The 19,735-nt window shown below is 40.4% G+C and overlaps 4 protein-coding genes across 9 annotated transcripts in view; 2 read left to right on the plus strand and 2 right to left on the minus strand.

Moving 5' to 3' along the window:
* Window positions 1–552: 552 nt before the first annotated feature.
* Window positions 553–3,006, plus strand: rab9a (RAB9A, member RAS oncogene family). Of its 4 annotated transcripts, none has more exons than XM_069153944.1 (3): window positions 553–764; window positions 1,036–1,166; window positions 1,312–3,006. In XM_069153944.1, exon 3 carries the CDS (start codon window positions 1,335–1,337, stop codon window positions 1,941–1,943), a length of 609 nt encoding a protein of 202 aa, XP_069010045.1. In that variant the 5' UTR covers window positions 553–764; window positions 1,036–1,166; window positions 1,312–1,334; the 3' UTR covers window positions 1,944–3,006. The 4 variants fall into 4 exon arrangements, with proteins under 4 accessions (XP_069010045.1, XP_069010046.1, XP_069010047.1 ...); XM_069153943.1 differs by having other exon boundaries at window positions 554–764; window positions 1,282–3,006; XM_069153945.1 differs by lacking the exon at window positions 1,036–1,166 and having other exon boundaries at window positions 1,282–3,006.
* Window positions 3,007–3,127: 121 nt separating this feature from the next.
* On the minus strand, window positions 3,128–5,070 carry trappc2 (trafficking protein particle complex subunit 2). Its single transcript, XM_069153948.1, has 5 exons — window positions 5,039–5,070; window positions 4,705–4,890; window positions 4,378–4,526; window positions 3,625–3,706; window positions 3,128–3,518 (listed from the first exon to the last, which is right to left on the minus strand). The coding sequence occupies exons 2-5, from the start codon at window positions 4,795–4,797 to the stop codon at window positions 3,420–3,422; spliced, it is 423 nt and encodes a 140-aa protein (XP_069010049.1). The 5' UTR covers window positions 4,798–4,890; window positions 5,039–5,070; the 3' UTR covers window positions 3,128–3,419.
* Window positions 5,071–5,299: 229 nt separating this feature from the next.
* ofd1 (OFD1 centriole and centriolar satellite protein) lies at window positions 5,300–13,559 on the plus strand. The gene is made up of 22 exons (XM_069153949.1): window positions 5,300–5,611; window positions 5,700–5,903; window positions 6,012–6,080; window positions 6,171–6,198; window positions 6,278–6,385; window positions 6,468–6,604; window positions 6,720–6,893; window positions 7,187–7,293; window positions 7,387–7,506; window positions 7,980–8,053; window positions 8,137–8,228; window positions 8,460–8,649; window positions 9,417–9,547; window positions 9,765–9,876; window positions 10,347–11,072; window positions 11,228–11,384; window positions 11,493–11,584; window positions 12,095–12,223; window positions 12,408–12,583; window positions 12,701–12,871; window positions 12,961–13,031; window positions 13,309–13,559. Exons 1-22 carry the CDS (start codon window positions 5,516–5,518, stop codon window positions 13,352–13,354), a joined length of 3,210 nt encoding a protein of 1,069 aa, XP_069010050.1. The 5' UTR covers window positions 5,300–5,515; the 3' UTR covers window positions 13,355–13,559.
* A 41-nt stretch (window positions 13,560–13,600) lies between these two features.
* gpm6bb (glycoprotein M6Bb) overlaps window positions 13,601–19,735 on the minus strand; it is a 29,407-nt gene continuing 23,272 nt past the window's right edge. For 2 of the 3 annotated variants that reach the window (XM_069153951.1, XM_069153950.1), the window contains exons 5-7: window positions 18,321–18,394; window positions 18,149–18,214; window positions 13,601–15,838 (exon numbers count right to left, since the gene is read on the minus strand). In XM_069153951.1, coding sequence (XP_069010052.1) covers window positions 15,689–15,838; window positions 18,149–18,214; window positions 18,321–18,394 — 290 coding nt within the window. In that variant the 3' untranslated portion in view covers window positions 13,601–15,688. Of the gene's footprint in view, window positions 15,839–16,257; window positions 17,719–18,148; window positions 18,215–18,320; window positions 18,395–19,735 lie in introns of those variants that run through there. The other variant, XM_069153952.1, reaches the window with a different exon arrangement.

The raw sequence follows: 19,735 nt of genomic DNA on the forward strand, positions 1-19,735 counted from the left end.
AGAAATACTCAAGTAAAGGAAATTAAGTAAATAAATTGTACTTAAGGTACTTGAGTTAATGTACTAAGTTACATTCCACCACTGCAGCATTGCATCTGGCCAGTATGCATTTAGATTTGTATAAACAGTTTATGATTTTGACTGCGTGCAGCTGGGATGGTGGCAAACAACACCAAGGTGTCGCCCCCTGGTGGTGAAGCATGAATGATGCTGTGATCAGTGGTGGAAGTTAAAATAAGCACAACTTTAAGCATCTATGTTAGTATAAAGTACATTAATGCACCAGTAATACTGTTCCAATATATCATATATATAAAAATATATATTGGCTACAGTAAAACACAAGACAGGAACCGTTTTGCTGCACAATGATTTTTGCACATTTTTGCTGGAAATACGTCCATACTTTAACTTTTTTTTATTTTTTTTATTTTTTATTATTTGTTCTTCTCATAATAACGGTGTGACAATAATGAATATTACATGCAGAAGTCGCGGTGGCCCGAGACGGAACCTCAGCGCTCGTTGGTTGTTTCCGTCTGACGTGATCACATGATCTGACGCGGTCCCCGCTAGCCTCGTTAGCAGCTAGCCGCGTTAGCACCGAGCCGCCGGAGTCCACCAGGAAACGCCGCGACCTGATATTTATCGATTCTCGAGACGCGCCGGGGGCCAAAGGAGCTGTCACGCGAATCCAGCAGTATTACTCCTTAATATTTCGTGGTTGAACTATCGGTGGCTCCGCAGCTGCTTTGACCCAAACAGTGAGTTATGCTACTTGCACTATTACCTGCACGTAAACCACCGCCAGCTGATTTTAGGTTTCCGACTCAGCTCCAGCTGTTTTTTGTTTTTTGTTCCTTTTATCATGTTAGTCCAGCTTCGATGACATAAACTCATCATTCCGACTCCTTCTGTTAACACGCCAGCCTCGTCATACCTCACAAATGAAACACCTTGTTTAGAGTATACATAATCGATATGTTGCAGGACCATCTGTCAATCAGGAACGTGATTGTTGTCATTGTGTTACAGCTGGTTGAACGTCACCTGCATGGCTGCTCGCATCAACAACACGCGTATGAGCATGTGACCGAGGACTTGTTGTTTACTGCACATGATCTGGACAAGAGGAGAAGGTTTACAAAAAACTAAATCAAGCATTGGTGAGACAAATAGAGAGTTCATGTTTCAAAATGCCACCATGCTGGTGTGCAGATGATTCATATATATATATATATATATGTATATATCCCTCACACGTTGTTGTCTCTCCATTAGGTCAGTTTTTTTTGTTTGTTTTTTCCAAAGTGGTCATCTGGGAGTGAACAGCCATGACAACAAAGACATCCCTGCTGAAAGTTATCCTGCTGGGTGATGGCGGCGTGGGAAAGAGCTCCATCATGAACCGGTATGTCACCAACAAGTTTGACGCTCACCTTTTCCACACCATCGGAGTGGAGTTCCTCAACAAGGACCTGGAGGTGGACGGCCACCAGGTCACCCTGCAGATCTGGGACACCGCCGGCCAGGAGCGCTTCCGCAGCCTGAGGACTCCTTTCTACCGCGGCTCTGATTGCTGCCTGCTCACCTTCAGTGTAGACGACAACCAGAGTTTTCTCAACTTGGGCAACTGGAAGAAGGAATTCATCTACTACGCGGATGTCAAGGAACCGGAGAAGTTCCCCTTCGTAATCTTGGGAAACAAATTGGATGTGCCGGAAAGGCAGGTGTCCGCCGAGGAGGCTCAACAGTGGTGCCGGGAGAATGGTGACTCCCCCTATTATGAGACCAGTGCCAAGGACGCCACCAACGTGGCGGTGGCCTTCGAGGAGGCCGTGCGTAGAGTGTTGGCAATGGATGAAAGAACGGACCACCTCATACCCACGGACACGGTCAAGCTCCACAGAAAGCCTCGCTCTGCTGCCACTTGCTGTTCATAACATCCAGGATTTATCACTAACGTGAATTTGCTGTTGTGTGATGAGGCTGTAGGTGTGCAATGCTGTAACCTCTTATTTAAACAAATCATGCTACTGGCCTTGTGATTTGTTACACTGTTGAAAGTTTGATCATGCAAAGTGTCTGACCTCCGTTTAAAAAAAAAAAAAAAAAAAAAAAATACACAAACACTAAATTCATCCCAGTCTAATTACAAATAAACCTCAAGGCACTGAATCATTGACTTTGCTCTGCCACGATTTAAAAGTCAGTATAAAAAGGGAGCATATCATGTTGGACCAAAACTACTGAGGTCACTGAAAACTTTCATGACCTCAGATGGTTAAATGTAAAATTCTGTCTTAAAGGAAAATTATAATGCGACTCCTAAAGTCTGTGTTTTGATGTGTGCTACTTGGGGAGTGCAGGGTTTCTAAATTACACTCCCAAATGTGATCGTGCAGAGCGATGACCGATTTATATTACAATAATGGCTTAATTAAAATAATTTGTACCTCTCGGTAACATTGAAGTAGCTAAGGCAGTACTTTGTAAAACTAACAAATTGAGGCTTGTGATTACTGCACCTTTAGGTCTTGTTTGTGCACATTCTGCATTGTGAATACATTATGATTATGTGCTGGACGCACTGAGGGATAAGTTCCCGACCAGAAAATAAATATTAAAAGCAAACTTAACATGCATGGCATATAGTATATTTAAGTTTCTGGAAACTTTTGTATTTTGTAAGCAGTTTTTACCTTGAAAAAAAATAACTGAATCAAACCATAAGAAGATTACTGAAAGTGTAATGAAGTGGTGGTCATGATTGAGTTATCCTTCCTCCTCATTGCTGGGTTTATTGTTTGAAATAATGATTTTTATATTAAAAAGCACTCTTAATTAACACTTTATATACTTACAGTTGGAAGTCTTTCCCCACTGCTTAATATTTTAATAAGGTGAACTATTAATTTACCCTAACTGTTGCTCATTCAGATTTCATTTATGTTCAAGGTTGTACTACTGGTATGTCAAATGATAAATAAACCCCCTGACAATTTGTCTGTTGATCCTGTTTTGTAGCCCAAAAACTTAACTGTTGAGGAGTCAGTTCGATATTCAAGGTTTAGAACTGAAGTGACTCTTTCCAAGCTGCTGCACCTAAACATGTCAAGACATAAGGTTGTGGCTATAAAAGATTTATTCATTATTGGAAAAGCACTTTTGGGATAAATTGAAGTTTATGCCTTATGTGGATAATCACAACAAGTAGCCGTACCCACATCCCACTTCATGGGGGGGAGGGGATAAATCAAAACTTTCCATAAGAATTACATCAGACAAAACATTTTATACAAACTCCCATTCGTGTCGAGTACAATTTTGTAAAACAGGAAACGACAGACATCAAACTAGTGTTTTTAAGTATATACAACAAAGGGACGCGACACATTCAAATCCTTCTGTGAAGTGATCTAACTCAGGAGATGTTTCTTTCCAAGAAACTGGACTTTCCTCTCAAAAGCTGTCGAGCGGATTGGTGCGTTGATTTCGTAGAATGGATTCATTGCAAACTAGGAAGACAAAACCGATGATTCAATTCAAATGCTGAAGGTGAAACAGACCAAATATTAATCCCTGTTAATCCAAGTTATTCCAATTATATGCAAGACTACTTACCTTAATGTATAAATCATATACATCGTTAAAAAAGTTTTTGATTCCATCTTCTTGCCGCACATCATGCAGCATGATGAATCTTATATGTGTGGCCAATAATTAAGGAAAACAAAGCCATGCCAATGAATGGATTGAATATGACTAAACAGAATGACGCCTCACTAACTAATCACATTATACTTCAAACTAACATGTCAGGTAACGGCAGTAGGTCTACAACAATTAATTAACAATTATTATAACAAAATGATTACTCACAGTCCAAGGTGACATCTTCAAAGTGCTTGTTTTGTTTAACCAACAGAAAGAACTGCTGTAGAAATATTGCTCAATAAATGATGAATCAATTTTTCTAAAGTGGTATTTTTCTTTTGATTAATCAACAAACTGTTTGAGATGTACACCTCTGAAATTAGTTCGTAAAACATGACTAAAGTAGCAATGCAGATGTTTGTCTGTCTTTTCTGTCAGTAACAGCTTTTTAATCCTACATTCAGCTATTTTATTTTATTTTCGTTGATTTAATTTCATTTTGATTTGCATTGCCAGACCAGGCACCTGCCTTCATGAGGTTTTCAGCTATCTATTAATTTATGCATTATTCATAAGAAGGAAGGAAGGAATCAAGTGAAATGAAATCATAAATAGTTATAATGTCCTGCTGCTTTCTCTCACACATGCACACTTGATTTTGGAATAGCAAAGGTGTGCTTTTTTATTTACTCCTGCATGGAATAGAAGAAGAAAAAAAGGATATGTCCTGCAGTGACAAAGGCAGAAACAAACCACTCGTTGAACTTGTCCACAGTTTTCAAGTACATACTGTTGGACAGCCACATGTTCTCATCCACCAAATCCAGGGCTGCGTGAGCAATGAACTGGTTGAGGTGACGATGGTCATCCTGTGGTGAGAAACGAAAAACAACTCATCGAACAAGCGATAAAGAATTGACAGAAAATATTATTTCCAATGAAAATAAAGTGCGAAAGTCTCTGCACCGCAGTTTCGTGGTTTTCGTGTTTGGCGCATGCGCAGTGCGGATCTGCGAGCGGTCCAGGGCTCAATAATGGTCGCGTTACCTTTGATTCAGACTTCCCAGCTGGCAAGAACTCCATCTCAAATACAGGATTATCGTGATGACCGACCATGACAAAGTAGAAGCTTCCCGACATGGTTTCCTCCTGTTGTTTTGGCGAAGTTAAACAGCCCCTTCGGAACCAGTTCAAACCAGGCTAACGTTCACGGACACTTCCGTCGATTAAAGTCTGGAAGGGATTATTTTTTTTATTTTTTTTTTGTGATACTAAAAGCAAACATGACACGAATAGAAACAATGTGAGAATGCAGCGTAAGGACTTATTTAAAATTGATTAAAAAACAAACAAACAAAAAAAAAAACCGACGTTTGTTTACCTGCTTCCTGAAGAGCCGAAAGAGCAGTCGCGAAGAGATGACGACATAGCCAAGCAGCTAAATGTTTTTTTTTTTTAAATTATTATTATTATTATTTATAGAATCTGTTGTAAAGATGATTTAAAATCAAAATGGGCTCATGTTGTCTAGTATTGTATTAAGTAACTATTATATTATTAAATGAGGATAAATAAATCACTATTGACATTACGTCATAACTATGAGCCTGCGCGTATTTAAACATTTCCGTTGACGGATGTAAATGGACACCTCCTCCTTGAAGGAGACGCTTTCTGGTCGTCAAGCTGCTAACTGGCGAAATGACTCTGTTTTTGGAGATGTTCGTGTTATCGGGTGTTAAGAAGAGGAGTGGAAAAAAAAAAACATCTACCACGACTTTAAACGTTGTTTTTAAACGGAAGGTTTAACTCTCCAGCTCGCTTTTGTTATTAACTCTTCTGTTGGGACTCAGCCGTTATGTCCTCGTCCAAAGAAGAAGCGTTGTCCCCGGATGAGCTGAGGAAAAGACTATATCAAACTTTTAAAAATAAAGGAGTACTTGACACACTGAAAGTAAGTAATACAAATAACAAATACAATTATTCGTAGCCATACGAGCGTATTCCCAATTTGTCCATTTCAATCTTTGGTTCTTCTTCAGGTTCAGTTGAGAAATCAGCTCATACAGGAACTAAAGCACCCACCTCTCACCGGACCAGAACCGGTACCCAGGCCGGTACCTGGGAAATCTGGACCTCTCTTAGTTTCAGCCTGTAACAGCATGGTGGCTGACCATCTGCGTGTGTCAGGGTATGAATACACACTTTCTGTTTTCTACCCTGAAAGTGGCTTTTGTAAAGACAAGGTGTGTATTACTGCTTTTTAAAACATTATTATTATTTTTCCCGTATCGTGAAGTGTTAGATATATAAAGTGCAGATGGAGATGTTGGTCTTTTGATACATTTCGGCAGGTTTTCGCAAAAGAAGATCTTCTTCAGCTTCTTAAAATTAGTCCTGAATCTGCCCTTTACACGTCCCTGGTAATTAATAACGTAAAATACTTTTCTTGAAATAAGAATAGATAAAGACAAAATGAAATTAGTAATAACCTTATTATTTTTTGTTTACAGTTTTCAAATAAAGACAATACAGATAAAGGTACGTGTAGTGACATGTTCCTTCTAATAAAGCTCCTTCTGCTCCCAGGTCTTGTCCTTAATATATAATGTCTTTGCAGGGTTCCTGATCAGCCTTCTAACACAACTAACACACCATTATACGCACCGCCTGCGCCACGATGCCGACACCCAGACAACCGGCTCCTCAAGTTATGGAGAGTCTCTTGGTATGATGAACTGATGCCCTGAAATTGACCTTTTTATATTCCAAACTTTTAGACTTTTAAATGTTGTCTTGCTGCCTTACAGTCGAGAAGATGAAAATGATTGACAAGGAATATGAGCGCTTCAGTTACAGCGAGGGCAAAATGTTTTCATTCCAATCGAAGCTGGCTGCGTACAGAAAAGAAGCCGAAGCACAGATGGAAGCAGAAATGAAAACAAAGGTATATCTATCCATACACACACACACACACACATATATATATATGAAAAATTAAGAATGTTCTCTAGTTTTGTAGTTTTCCATCTGTGGCCCCAATATATTCTTTTCTTTTTAAGATGGAACATTTTAAAGATGTCGAAATCGCAAAGGTGAGAATGGAAGAAAAATCTAAATTTCATAACGAATTTGATAAGCTGAAGCAAGAGCTGGGGAGGACTTATGAGTTGAAGGCAAAGCTGCTGATGGACCGAGAGAAAAATGCCATCGAGCGACTGCAAAAACAACAAGAGGTAAGTTATTGCTCATATGTTGTTGTTCTATGCTGATAAACCTTCAACATGTACACCGGAGTCCAAAGGTCAGAGACCAGCAGAGTGGACGGCAGTCAATGACAGCTTTGTGATTATTTCCAGGTTTACATGAAAATATGACAGACTGATGATGTGCTGTCAGACTTTTGGACCCTGATTTTGTTTAATTATGGGAGGCTCTTAACATTACTGTATTCACGTGGGTAATTTCTAGCTGCTTAAACCTAAGACGGTCTAATAGATGTCGTTATACGTGTCTCTCTTTTCTTTAGATTGAGGAAAAAAACGTCTACATGCAGAGACAATCAGTGCTGAAAGAAATAGAAACACTGCGTAACAGAGAAAATGAGCTGAGGATGAGAATGGAGGCTTTTGAAAAGTAAGATCTTTTTTACGGTTTGTTTCTGTAAAGGGGTTTCTAGGCTCTCTCATCGTTGGCACAAGTTCATAATGAATGTTTGTGTGATGACAGGACTTGTCAAATTCATGAGGAGAAGGTGAAGACGAGTGAAGAGCTGATGAGGAGGAGAGAACTGGCCGTGAAGACGATGGAGGACACATACGACCACAGGCTGAAGAATGACCTGTCCAGGTATTTTCATGTTCAACACGTCCAGTTTTGTTTTGACTCACATCCTCATAAAAAACAAAACTAAAACATCCCTTTAGTCACACATCCATGCAAGTCTGTCTATTCTGTAAATTCACTACACCTCTTAATTTTAAGTGATTTTTTTTTTTTTTGTAAAGACTTTCTCATGTGACCAGAGGAGGTCACTGTTGTCTAGCATTAAAGTAAAAACATTCTATACGTAGTCTAAATCTTCATTGTCCATCGCTATCATCTTTGTCATTAAAATCCAAAAGCTGTTTGAATGCTGTCAGTGAGTTCTAGAGAAAATATGTTCCTGCTGAATAAATGTCCACAAATAAGTTCACACTTTTGTTAAAAAGTTAATTTCTGGTTTGAATAATTTCGGTGGAAACGTAATTATGAAGATGTTTTGCATTGGTTTAGTTTGCGAAATCTTTTAAATAATTGATTTAATTTCTTTATAAAATCAGGTATCAGCTTGAGTTGAAGGAGGATTTCATCAAGAGGACAGAAAGACTCAGAGAAAGTGAGAACAGAAACAAAGGTGAGCATTTCAAGAAATGCAAGATCAATGCCCGGTGTGCCTTGACCACGTTTACATTTTGTTTACATCATTTTATTCTTCAGTGGAGACTGCTCATATTCAAAAGGAGTCGACTGTTATTAATGCCAGGGTGGAAGAGCACAGTCGTGCATGTTCAGAGCTGAAGCGGCTGCAGGTAAATCATCCCCTTTCATCCAGCAGTGTTGATTTCACCCTCCTCAGTGGGCATGTGGTGAAACGACTCCTGTAACTAAATAGTAACATTTATGTTTTTCACATTTTTAATCATTCAGTGTGATCCTGTAATAACTGCATGCTTCACAGTGTGATTCATTTACGTTAATTAGTTCGCCTGCTGTTTTCAAATCTCTGTTCCTTTTTTTTTTTCTTTTTTTTTTTTCTGCAGGTTGAGTCAGACACAGCACAGCAGCAGATTTCTCTGCTGACTCAACAGAAGGAGCTGTTGAGGGAAAGACTGGAGACCACGAGTGACTACCCCATCTTGAAAAGACAGAAAGCAGAGCTGCAGGCGCAGCTGCAGCTGCTGAAGAAACAGCTGGAGGAAGCCCGAGAGGAAAACCGGCTTCTCCGTGCAGGTGAAGAGTGGCTGCTGTTCCCAAGTACCTCCCAGCTGCATTTTCCCTCTCCAGTTTATACCAATAACAGAATTGGGATTTCCTGTCTCTGGCTGTTCGAATGCACAGCTGATTACTCTGTGGTTTGGGAACATGTTCATTACTTCAGAAATGTAATCCTAATCTAAAATCAGTATGTCAGGATATCTGTACTCTTTTTTTTTTTTTTCACAACTGATAAAGCTCCTGTGTTGTAGTCAAAGAGCTCGAGTCTGGGCTCATTGTTTGCTGTGAGGCGCAGTGTACTGTGAAGCATTCATGGCCGTCTGTCCCACTGCCTCTGGCTGAGCTCAGTCTTTCTGAATGTGTCTTGCCTGCCAACGCGGGGCCTCTGCACCGTTTCTGTAGCTTTGCAGACGACCAGTGAGGGAAGGGGGATGAGAAGTGGAGTGAATGGGAGCAGAGAGCGTAGTGAGCAGAGACAGAGGGCAAACACAATTTTACCTCTCTGAGAGATACAGTATGCTTTGTGTTTGAGAATGGGGTGAGGGAGCAGTGGGCCTCTTTCCTCATCACTGACAAAAGGAAGCGACAGCGTTGTGTTGTAATCTAATGCCGGACAGATTCATGCCCAAAATGTGAAATGCAGTATTTTCCCAAATTTACACCTTCGCTCAGAACTACGTCAACAGATCCTGTTTCAGGAGGGAGTTTTCCCACGAGAACAGAACACCCTTTGGGACAATGAGCTGTACTTGATGTTGTGACTCTGATAACCCCTCTCTCAGATATGGCCCAGCCGTCCAAAGAGCAAATAGCTCTGCAGATGGAGCTTCGGAGGCTGCAGAGCGCTCACAGGCTGGATGAGGAGGAGTTTGGCAGCCAGAAGCAGGTGCTGCAGGCGCAGCTCCAGAGTGAGGTCAGCCACATACATCACAGTCCAGTGTGGGAAACTATGTGATCAGTGTTTTTTTTAATACAGTTTTGTATAACCTCTGGAGTATCCTTTCTTGAGTATTTGGCACTTGTCCTAAAATCTGTGTTTCTGGTGACCTCTATCCTATACTTTGCGCAGGCCTTGTACCAATTGCAAACAATAACTTGTTCTGTGATGTCGTGTCATTTGTTGTGTGCAGATGGAGCGGTCTGCTCAGCTCAAGGCGCAGCTGATAGAGTGTGAAGAGAAGTCACAGTGGATGGCGAACCATGTAGAGGACATCAAGATGCAGCTGAGACAAACTCAACAAGGTACCCCGTGATGGCACATGCAATGTTTGCCGTGTCATAGTGTGGCTTGATTCGGAGTGTGTACCTTTGAATCATGTTGGTTCCAGTAGTTATGTATGATGCAGTTGGTCAAACATGACTTGCAGTCAACTTTGTTTCTGCTTTTTGTAAACAGGCTTTCATTCTGTTCTCAACCATGTCATTCCATAGACTGTTAAATCTGTAAAAAGGAAAATATTTGGCCCAATTTCAAATGTGTTCCAAATGCTATAATAGGAACTTTTGTAAAAACAAGAAAGAAAGCCACATTACAGTAGTAGAAACTGGATTTATAGAAGGTATGGCTGCATGTAAATAGTTCTGGGAAATAGCTTAGCGAACTTTTAGCGCAGATCTTTTATGGTGGTTGGTTTTCTGTATTAGTGCTCAACGTTCCTCTTCTTTGCTTTTCCTTTTTCCCTTTCATTGTGTGATTCACGCAATCATGGCAGCTCTTGAAAATGAAGTGCTGCGTAACCCCAAGCCGTCTCTCGTTGACCGCTCCGTGCTGGAGCTCAGCGCCAACAAGCTGGTCCCCCCTGACATCTATGTGGACAGATCTCTGCTGAGGGCCAGGGTGGGTTATAACAATGATTGTGAAACAGGTGGGCCCTCGCAAGGACACAAGTCAGCTTGGAGCAACTCTCCAGACTCCGACATTGAGCTGGTGGCTGAAGCCAAGGCTCGGATCATGGAGCTTCAGAAGGAGGCCGAGACTTTAGAGGAGGCCTACAGGAACTACCAGCAGAGGGCAGTGCACTCCACTATCTCACACATGCTTCCCCCAAGACCTCTCTCCCCACAGCAAAAATATCCTTCACATCTCCCTGACTCTTTTCTTAGGAAACAAGACTCTCACCATTTACACTCCCACCCAACCCACAGACTCAACATCTCACACAGACCCCTCTCTCCTCAAACTATCCGATCCACCTCCTTGGCATCCTATGGCACCAGAAATGCCTCACCACCACCTGCACAGTCAAGAGTGACCTTCTCAGAAGACCACGAGTGGCTCCAGGCTCCAGTTTTCATTGACCACAGTCTCCATTCATTTACTGAACCTTTGTTCCTAAGAGATGGTCAACCTGAGGATGAAAGGTCTGCTCCATCCAAACGCCTGTCTTCTACTCCGCACTCTTCTCCCAGGAATAAGCTTCAAAAAGAGATCTTAGCAGGTACCTTCATACAACGTTTTCTCCTGTCAAAACACTTCCCTCCTGAATTTAAAAACATTCACATCAATCTGTCCAAATCGTTACACGTCAGTCTTTGAATTATGATCCTTCTCCCGCGATGGTGTTTTCTAATATATAGTCTTTGCTCCTATTAGAGGCCGTTTTGTCTCCAGTAGTGTCCCCCCAGCTGCCGTCTGACAGACAGTTCTCTCGGCCCCCCCGCAATGATGTGGTGACCTTAGGGGACTTTTCCTCCGAGTTCAGCCCACCTCGCAGTCCGCAGCTCAAGAGCACAGTGCGGGACCAGTCCAGGTACCATCTGGCACAGCTTTGGCAAGGACAATGTGACTTTATTTTATACTCAATTCTTAGAAAGATGGTGAATACTAATGCCCTCATGTTTACCCCCGTTCCCTTCAGTCCACCACAGCAACAGCCTGTCTTCTCCAGCTCCGAGTCGTCTCCGGAGCCTGAGAAGATAAACCTGGAGGATCTCGCAGGGGATTTGTCAGGTACCCTAGACTACTATTTGTTTTTTATTTTCCCCTGTTATTTAAATTAAAACATCATGCCCTCATACATCGTTGTTACACTGTTTGCATTGCACTTGACTGATACAACTGGCCCAGATTCACTTTCCTAAAACTGGAAAACGTTCAGTGTATTCAGGGATATGCTGCTTAATGCGAGTAGTGCAGAAGGGTGATCAATTTGCAGTCGCTCCATCTTTCGGTGCAATTTTTTTTTTTTTTTTTTTTTCAAATAAAATGATTTAATATTTGGCGTTTATCAATAATTTGAACAAAATTCCAGTAACGAAAATGTGTATCCGGTCTGAAGGCTTTGGATTTTGGATAGGCTGTTTTTTAATGAGTGTGTGACCGGCCTCCAAAGTGTCCTTTCAGCGGCCTTGCACAATGGTGAAGATGAAGGACAGCTGATTATGTATTCTGTGCCGGTCCTCTGGCCCTGTTGCATTATGGTGGAGCATAAAAGATCTCTTTGTGCATGTCTCTCTCTAGAGCCCGGCCACATTCCAGAGCTTCTCCTGGACACTGCTGTCCCTCTCTCTGAGGAGGCCCCTGACGGCCCCGCTGCCCCCCACCCACAGGACCTCCCAGAAGACCCACCGGACTTGCAGGGCCAGGCGGGTGAGTCGCTAGTTCTCCCAGTAATGACCCATAATCTTGGTTGACCCCAAATGACAAGAACGCCATCATCTACTGTATACGCTATGAATCTGTCACATTTAGCTCATATGGTAGCCAGTCTGCAGTGAATTACTTCTTAAAACAAAACAAGGTCTAACTCATTTCAGTCCACAATGTTTTCTAGAGATGCCACAAGCTTCAGTTGAATCAGCCAGAGAAGAAGAGGAGGAGAAGGAAGAAGAAGATGAGGAGCAGAGATGGGAAAGAGAGCGAAAAGAAAGACAAGAGCGAAGGCAAAGACAGCAAGAGGAAGCCAGAGAGAGAGAGCTGCAAGAACTTCAACAACTGGAGAAAGAGATGGTAATGATTATCTTACACCAACTTCCAATGAGGAAATTCCTTTTCCTGAACAACTTATTATTGTTTGCTGAGGAAAGGCAACATGAACTAATGTTGACGGCGTCTCTGTCTAACCAGATTTTGCAGGACGTGGAGCAACTAGAAGAGGAGGAAACGGAGGTCAAGAAAGGAGGAGATGAGGAGCAGAAGGAAGAGTCAGATAACAATAGGGATGAGTCTGAAGGTGAAAATCCACTGGAGAAATACATGAAGAAGGTCCTGGAAGCAAGAGAGAAGCAGCATAAACAGGTGAGCTGCACACACATTTCTCTGATGCCGCTGACTGCAGACTTGTAGCAGCTGCTCTGAGTGATTTGCTTTTTCTTTTCTTTTTTTAGAGCCCTGAAAGAGAGGAAGCAGAAAACATGAGCCCAGAGGCCAAGAGTTTGTCCGTGGAGAAGGAAGACAGGTAACTTGGCTCGACACAAAATAGATTCGTGGCTTTATTCATGAATAAAACATCAGAACTCTTCTAATTCAAAAGCTTTGTTGTTACGAGAAGGAAGTTTAATAAATGTATAAATATTCATAATCCTCTTCCAATAACATTTAATTGCTTTCATGGTTTCTCATCTCCTTGTCTCTTTGATGTTGTGTTTTGTTCTGGATGTTGACTTAATTTAAAGAATACTTAACTATTTTTTCTTTTGTTTTTTTCTGTCCTTAACCTGGTTTTGTTTTCCCAGCATTGCAGCATATTCAAACAAGGATGAAGATGATGATTTCTGGTGAGCTGATCGTCCCGGTGTGCTATCATACACTGAATTACACAAGTCTCTCCAGACTTCTACAGTTTTAAGTGTGAAGTCTTTCTTGTTTAAATTTTAAGATTTGTATATTGGACTTTTTTGTATTGACTGCATATGTATGAATAAATGTACTTTTTTTTTTTTTTTTAAATGAACTGTACACTACGAAACACTTTTGTATGTAAATATTCTACCATGCAAAACAGAAACACTCCCCAACAGACAGAAGTTTGTTTTATTTTATTTATTTTCATAAAAACAGTCAACAGGCCAGTTGAGTCGTGTCATAAAAGGGTGTTTCCAGTCAGACAGGATGCTTGTTGATTGATTGTTGTCCTCCTGGTGATTGATAGATAGCCTTTTCTTTACTTTTTTTGGTTCATTCAACAGGAAACACAACAGATAAAGATAAGATGTGATGTACATGTCATCTTTCTGCTCGGCCACTGTACACTTGTAGCCTTTCCCACATAGAACAATGCAGGTTTTATACAACAGTATCTCAGATACTGTTTTGAACACTGGGCAGCAAGTCACACTAACATACTTTGGCTAAATTTACCATTTATATTTCTATACAGTTGTTTAAGTGACTGGTGTTGTGACTAATTCTTACTTTTAAGTTGAATTAAAAGTATCAGTAAATCAGGAGGAAGCCCTTGACATTCATAGAAAATTCAGGTATACTATCAGGCAACAAAATAATACTCATATACTTTTAAATTGATTAGAATAACCTAAAAACATCTATACCTAATGAGCTACATAACATGGGTTAATCTGTAGCGGTTAGAAAAAAATAAAGGAAACGGGCAAACACTGCCTACTACTGATGTCAGCATACATGACTGTACATCACTTGTCACTGCAGAAACAGTTGTCTTCATGCAACAAAGAAACATCAAGTTATCCCTGTAACTCAGCTAATAGCAATAAAAGATTACACGAGTAATAATGTCAACATTATGACAATTGCACATTAAAAACAGATGCAATTAGAAAACAATTAAGAGCTTTTCATCTTTAAAAACAACAAAAGAATACTAAAATCCTGACTTGTAATACATTTACATTGTTCACGCCTCATGTGTCTTAGCTCTGTCAAATGGTAACAATTCACATGGGACATAGTTTTTATTGTTTCATAAGAATTATCAAAATCCAGTCATTTTTGATCATATTGTACTGATATTACAATAGACAACTGCGAAAAACTGAATGAGTTATCTCTTCATTGGCAAATATGCATTTTTGTCCTTTTGTCTCATTTAATACAGACCAAAATTTTAAGATATTAAATATGTTGAATATGACTCATTATTGGCATCGTCCACATATTGAGGAAGTCCTTCTTATGGCATTAACCATACATTTTGCGTTATATAATTATGTGCTGTGGAGCTACTTAAATCCATGTTGAGTCTGAGGCATCTTTTTACAGATTTTGAAACCATATTTTATAGAAGGGAGGAGTGTTGTTTGTTCCAGTTAAATTGTCCATAGGCTCTAGTGCACACCTGAGGTAGTGGTAATGTAGACCATTAATGTTCTGAACGACTTTAGTAGCTGTACAATTGGAAATTAGAATCTAGAATCAATCATTAACACGCAAAGGCTCATTAACTGAGATGTAATACAGTTAACTCCCCAAGTATTACGGATTCTGTCTTCATGGAGCACATACATATGAGAATCTGGAGCACAATTTAGAATTTCCTTACTGTTAAGTCAAAATAAAACATCTTTTGTTGATGTGAGTACAGTGTGACACACTAACGCAGATTGGAAGTAAGGCCTTTCATGTTGTGTAGAATTCATCTGCATTTTTGATTTAAAAAAAATTATAAAAACACATAAAATGTTGTACCTTTACTATAGTTGAACACTGGCCACAGGGGGTCGGAAGAAAGACAGGGCAAGACGGTAAACAAAATTGTCATTGGAATGCATTGTATAAGAATAGTGCAATGTCTCAAGCTTCCCCAGCAAAAACTGGCTATACAAATGGCAACAACTACAGCTTTTCCTACAGAGAAATACAGGAACATATAAATGAATGAATGAAACTTTACATAGCAGTTCTGAAAAACACTTCCTGGCGAGTTAGTGCAGAAAGCAACACTGATGCATTAGTTTGTTAGGGAGCCTGGTTAGTACTGCTAGTGTCAAGGCAGTTGGCAGGTTATTTTAGCTGAGCGTTGCCTTGGTCCAAAGCGGCCACAGTGGTTGGCCACAGTGTGTGTGTGTGTGTGTGTGCGTGTGTGCGTGTGCGTGTGTGTGTGTGTGTGCGCGTGTGCGTGTGAGTGTGTGAATATCCTTATGTGTAGGAATTGAGGCATTCCTTTGAGCGTGAGGTGATGTCCTGCAGCTCCCGCTCTTCCTTCATTTTGATGTCTTGGTAGGCATGCATTTGACTGGCATCCTTAAGGTAGGCCCAGTTTGCTGAGAGAATCATGAGGAAGTGGATCTGGAAGAGAAGGGTGAGGTGGATGGCCGGTGAGCATGTCAGAGATGCAAAGCAAGCTACAGGAGTCAGAGCTACAGTACGTACATCACAGACATACACAAATGTGTAGTTAAGCTTTTAAAAACAATCTAAAACACACAATGTGACAAAAGACATCACTTAAAAAGACGTTACCGTTATTGTAACATTACTGTTACAATCATTACTATTACTGGAGTTGCTATACATAATACTACAGAAATGACACTTTTAAGGTGACAGGATGAGTGAGTGAAGTAAGCCAGAGGTTGTTGCATGCAAGCTTCACGCAGCTGTAAAAGTTGAAAGTTAGTGCAAAGCATGAGAATCTGACCCTGCTCCATACAGTACCCATTTCAGTATTATAACGCTGTAAGATGTATAAGAAATAGACCAGGTACTTTTGTAAACAAAGATTGTTTATTTTATATAGAAAGTAAAAGCTACAGTCTTGAAAAAACTTAGGAGAAAATTAAATATATGAAATATGGAGTATAAGTAACTATAAACAGATCAAAGAATCTGAAAATTGTAAGCATGCAGGCTCAGTGTTAAGATAAAAACAAATGGCTCTTTAATGGCACTTTGAGAGAGTAAAGGAAAATATATGAAACAAAACATCAACTTCATAGCTGAGGCTATACCAGCATCAGCTCTCATAGAAAAAAATACATTTACTCTACTCTATAATAGGATTTTTTTATTTTATTTTATAAAATACATGAAATTAAATTGAGGTTTAGGGCCTCATGCAGAAGTGCGATACCCCTGGTACTGGCCTAACCCTTCATGTGTGCAGTGCTAGCTGTGTGCAGTTACTTTGAAATCTACAATACTCAACTGGTCGCCATAATACTCATCTGCAAAAAAGGATTTTAGTTCAGTTTAGAATCTAACTCGTGACCAAAAAAAATAATTCTGAAGTTTTTCTGTGTTTCATGGGTCGGTACCCACATTTTAAGGCTATAAGCAAATAATTCAAAGAAGTATAAGAACGAGGCACTCGACCACTTTTACCACGAGTCCTTTTACAAATGTAGCACTAAAATTCATCCTCAGCAAAACCGCTAATCTGGCAATTAAAAACAAGAAGCCTGAGAACACCTTCAATATTTGTCCTCAGATGTCCACATGGACTAACTCAGGGCTTTATGCTGTACATCTATGTACGAGCTTGGTGCAGTCTATGTCTCAATCAAACCTCAGAATTTAGATTATTCAAATAGGCTGTTACAACCTGCACAAGTATCTTACATGTGTGTTTCATAAGTGCCTTCAGGAGGTTGTGCACAAATTCGCATTTCAGCTCTGACGGCAGTGAACTGATGCTCGTCAGCTTTATGCCGGAGGAAGTACTGCATGCTAAATATGTTTTTCTTATCTAAATTACTTATTCAGCCGACGCCTTTGTGCAGGCCAAAACCAACTTCACACATTACGAATATAAATAACACTGTTGTGGATTTTCTAGCTGTGCACATTTCTATAGATTCTGAAGGTCACGTGTCTATAAGTGAGGAAAGCAGAACAAAACCAGTCAACTAAACACCACCCCACTCTGAAGACAACTTTCATCAGGTGTCCTCAGACAAGCAATATCCCTGGATACCAAATGCTAAAAGAAGCATACAATCAGCTATTTACATGTCATGTGATTACTAATGGAGAGATGTTGAGTTTTCTATTCTCAGGTTGTTGTTTTTGTTTTTTTTAGTTCATTTGTTGTCAGTGGCAACTGTCTCTACTCAGCACAGCCTCAAACGGTGCACTCTTAAAACAGTTTAAAACTTAGTGCAGCAGTCTTCTCGACTCTTAAACTTCAAAACAGCAAAGTTATAAGTGGTAGCCATCATGTAGATCAGCTGGTGGAAGAGAACAGAGAAGGTGGTAAGAGTACATGCCGGTGACCTCCTCGTCACCACTGCTGTGACAAGTTAGTAAAGAGACCAATCAGCTTTCAACAAGGTTAAATGTTAACGAACATAAAGTATCATTTTACAATATCCTACTTGTGAATTTGTGATGTTTTGTTATTGTAATTGTGACACCAAGAAGTCCAAACTGCACACTGTTTCCCCCCACTGGGAATAAACAGGGCCATATGCATCTAAGCAGATGGGTAAACAGCAAATGGAATTAAGACTGAGGAAAAGCCTATGTGTCATCATCCTTGGTGTGGTTACATAAACCATATGGGAATGAGAAGAGGAGCACTTGACACATGATCTGCAGATACAAACCATGCAAAGATGGGCTAAAGGGAGAGGATGGAGAGACTGGTGGGAAGCTTACCAGAGCGATCACAGTGGCTCCGGCCCCAGCGCACGCTACGATGTACAGGTGATAAGACAGGTAGAACTGAAAGGAGACAAGCAGCGGTGATTATTCTTCAATTTAAAGAAAATCCTGCTCTGCATGTGATGTGTGACATTTAAATGCATGTCGACAGAAGACAGCGTCTCACCTCACTGGTGTTGCAGATGTCACCTAGCGTGGCTCCACAGGCCTTTCCTGGTGTGGCGTTCCACGGGATGATTCCTGCAGCCGTGAATTTTAAAGGTTTACATTTTCCCCACACATATTCATGCATACCATTACCAAACCTGTGAAGTACAACACTTGAGCTACAGTCTCTCAAGGTAATGTCCACTGACTACAAAGAGAAAAACGATAATGAAATTTCAACAATTCAATGGGGCACTCCACTGATTTCACACATGAGGATGCCTTTATCCCTACGAGGAGCAGAACACAAGCCTGTGAAAATAGCTGTGTGATTTCTTCTGTGGCTCTGGAGCTTTCCATAGTCTGAGAAAATAATGCTAGGAATGTCAGCGGGGTTATCTCAGCTCGGGCTTCAAAGTCTAATGAAAAGTCTGCACTCCAAATTGAGGATACAAAAGAAGGACGGCACTTACCAGTTGGGGAGGGTCGAATGCAAGTTTCATCCATTTGCATAATGGTAAATATACGATGTATGTTTTCAGAGGGACAAAGGGCTGCATCTTAATGAACTAAGCGCACTGTCAAAAGTGCATGTGAGCGCAAAGTAAGGCGCATGGTTCAAAGGTGTTGTAGCTCTTAATCAATCATATGTTTTCACATTACATGAAATAAACCAATCAGAGCGTCATCTTTCATTTCCTTTAAAAGAGTCAGGACTGCTGTTTTAATGGCAGGTTTGTCCAGTAGTTGGAAAGAACGCTTCTTTCTCTCTGCGGAGGGAACAAATCTATTCGTACTCTTGTTCGAGCAGATTGATGTTCACACTAATAACCTTTTATTTTGTAACAAGCAGAGTCTACATCCATCATGGACCCTCCTCTGCAGACACATATTACTATGTTAATGATGTGCCCTTATAAGAACAGTAAAATCCTGCACCTTTAATTTAAGACCAGATATTTGTTGGCCAATCACTTTCAGTGCCTCAAGATAGCAAAGCACCAACAATGTGCCTGACCACACATTATTTTAAGACCAACACGCCCAAGAGGATGTTTATGTGGACTCTGGTACATTCTGTTATTTAAACAACGCCTTCTTGCAAAGGGCCTAAAAGAGAACCCAAAAAGTCAAAGTAAATCCTGGCCTCTGCTGCATCAATATTGACCTCTTTTAATCTGCCTCAGTCCCCGGTTTATCTTTTTCTTTTTTTTTTTTATCAGCAGTGCAAATTTCTACCTTGCACCTTTTGTTACATGTTTGGTTTTACAATCTTTTTCCTGAAATTTTTACCTTTTTTCTTGTGACTCACTGGATAAATTTACCTTTTCGGATCTTTAAAGAAAAAAAAAAAGTACACTTTGGTTGAACTCCACTAGTTGCCATCCGATGACATACAACATGTGATGAGGGCTCCTAAGCAGACATTGCTTG

This window comes from Embiotoca jacksoni, unplaced genomic scaffold, assembly GCF_022577435.1.
Source record: "Embiotoca jacksoni isolate LCO1_2020_lvr unplaced genomic scaffold, fEmbJac1.0.p SCAF_2, whole genome shotgun sequence".
Taxonomy (NCBI): domain Eukaryota; kingdom Metazoa; phylum Chordata; class Actinopteri; family Embiotocidae; genus Embiotoca; species Embiotoca jacksoni.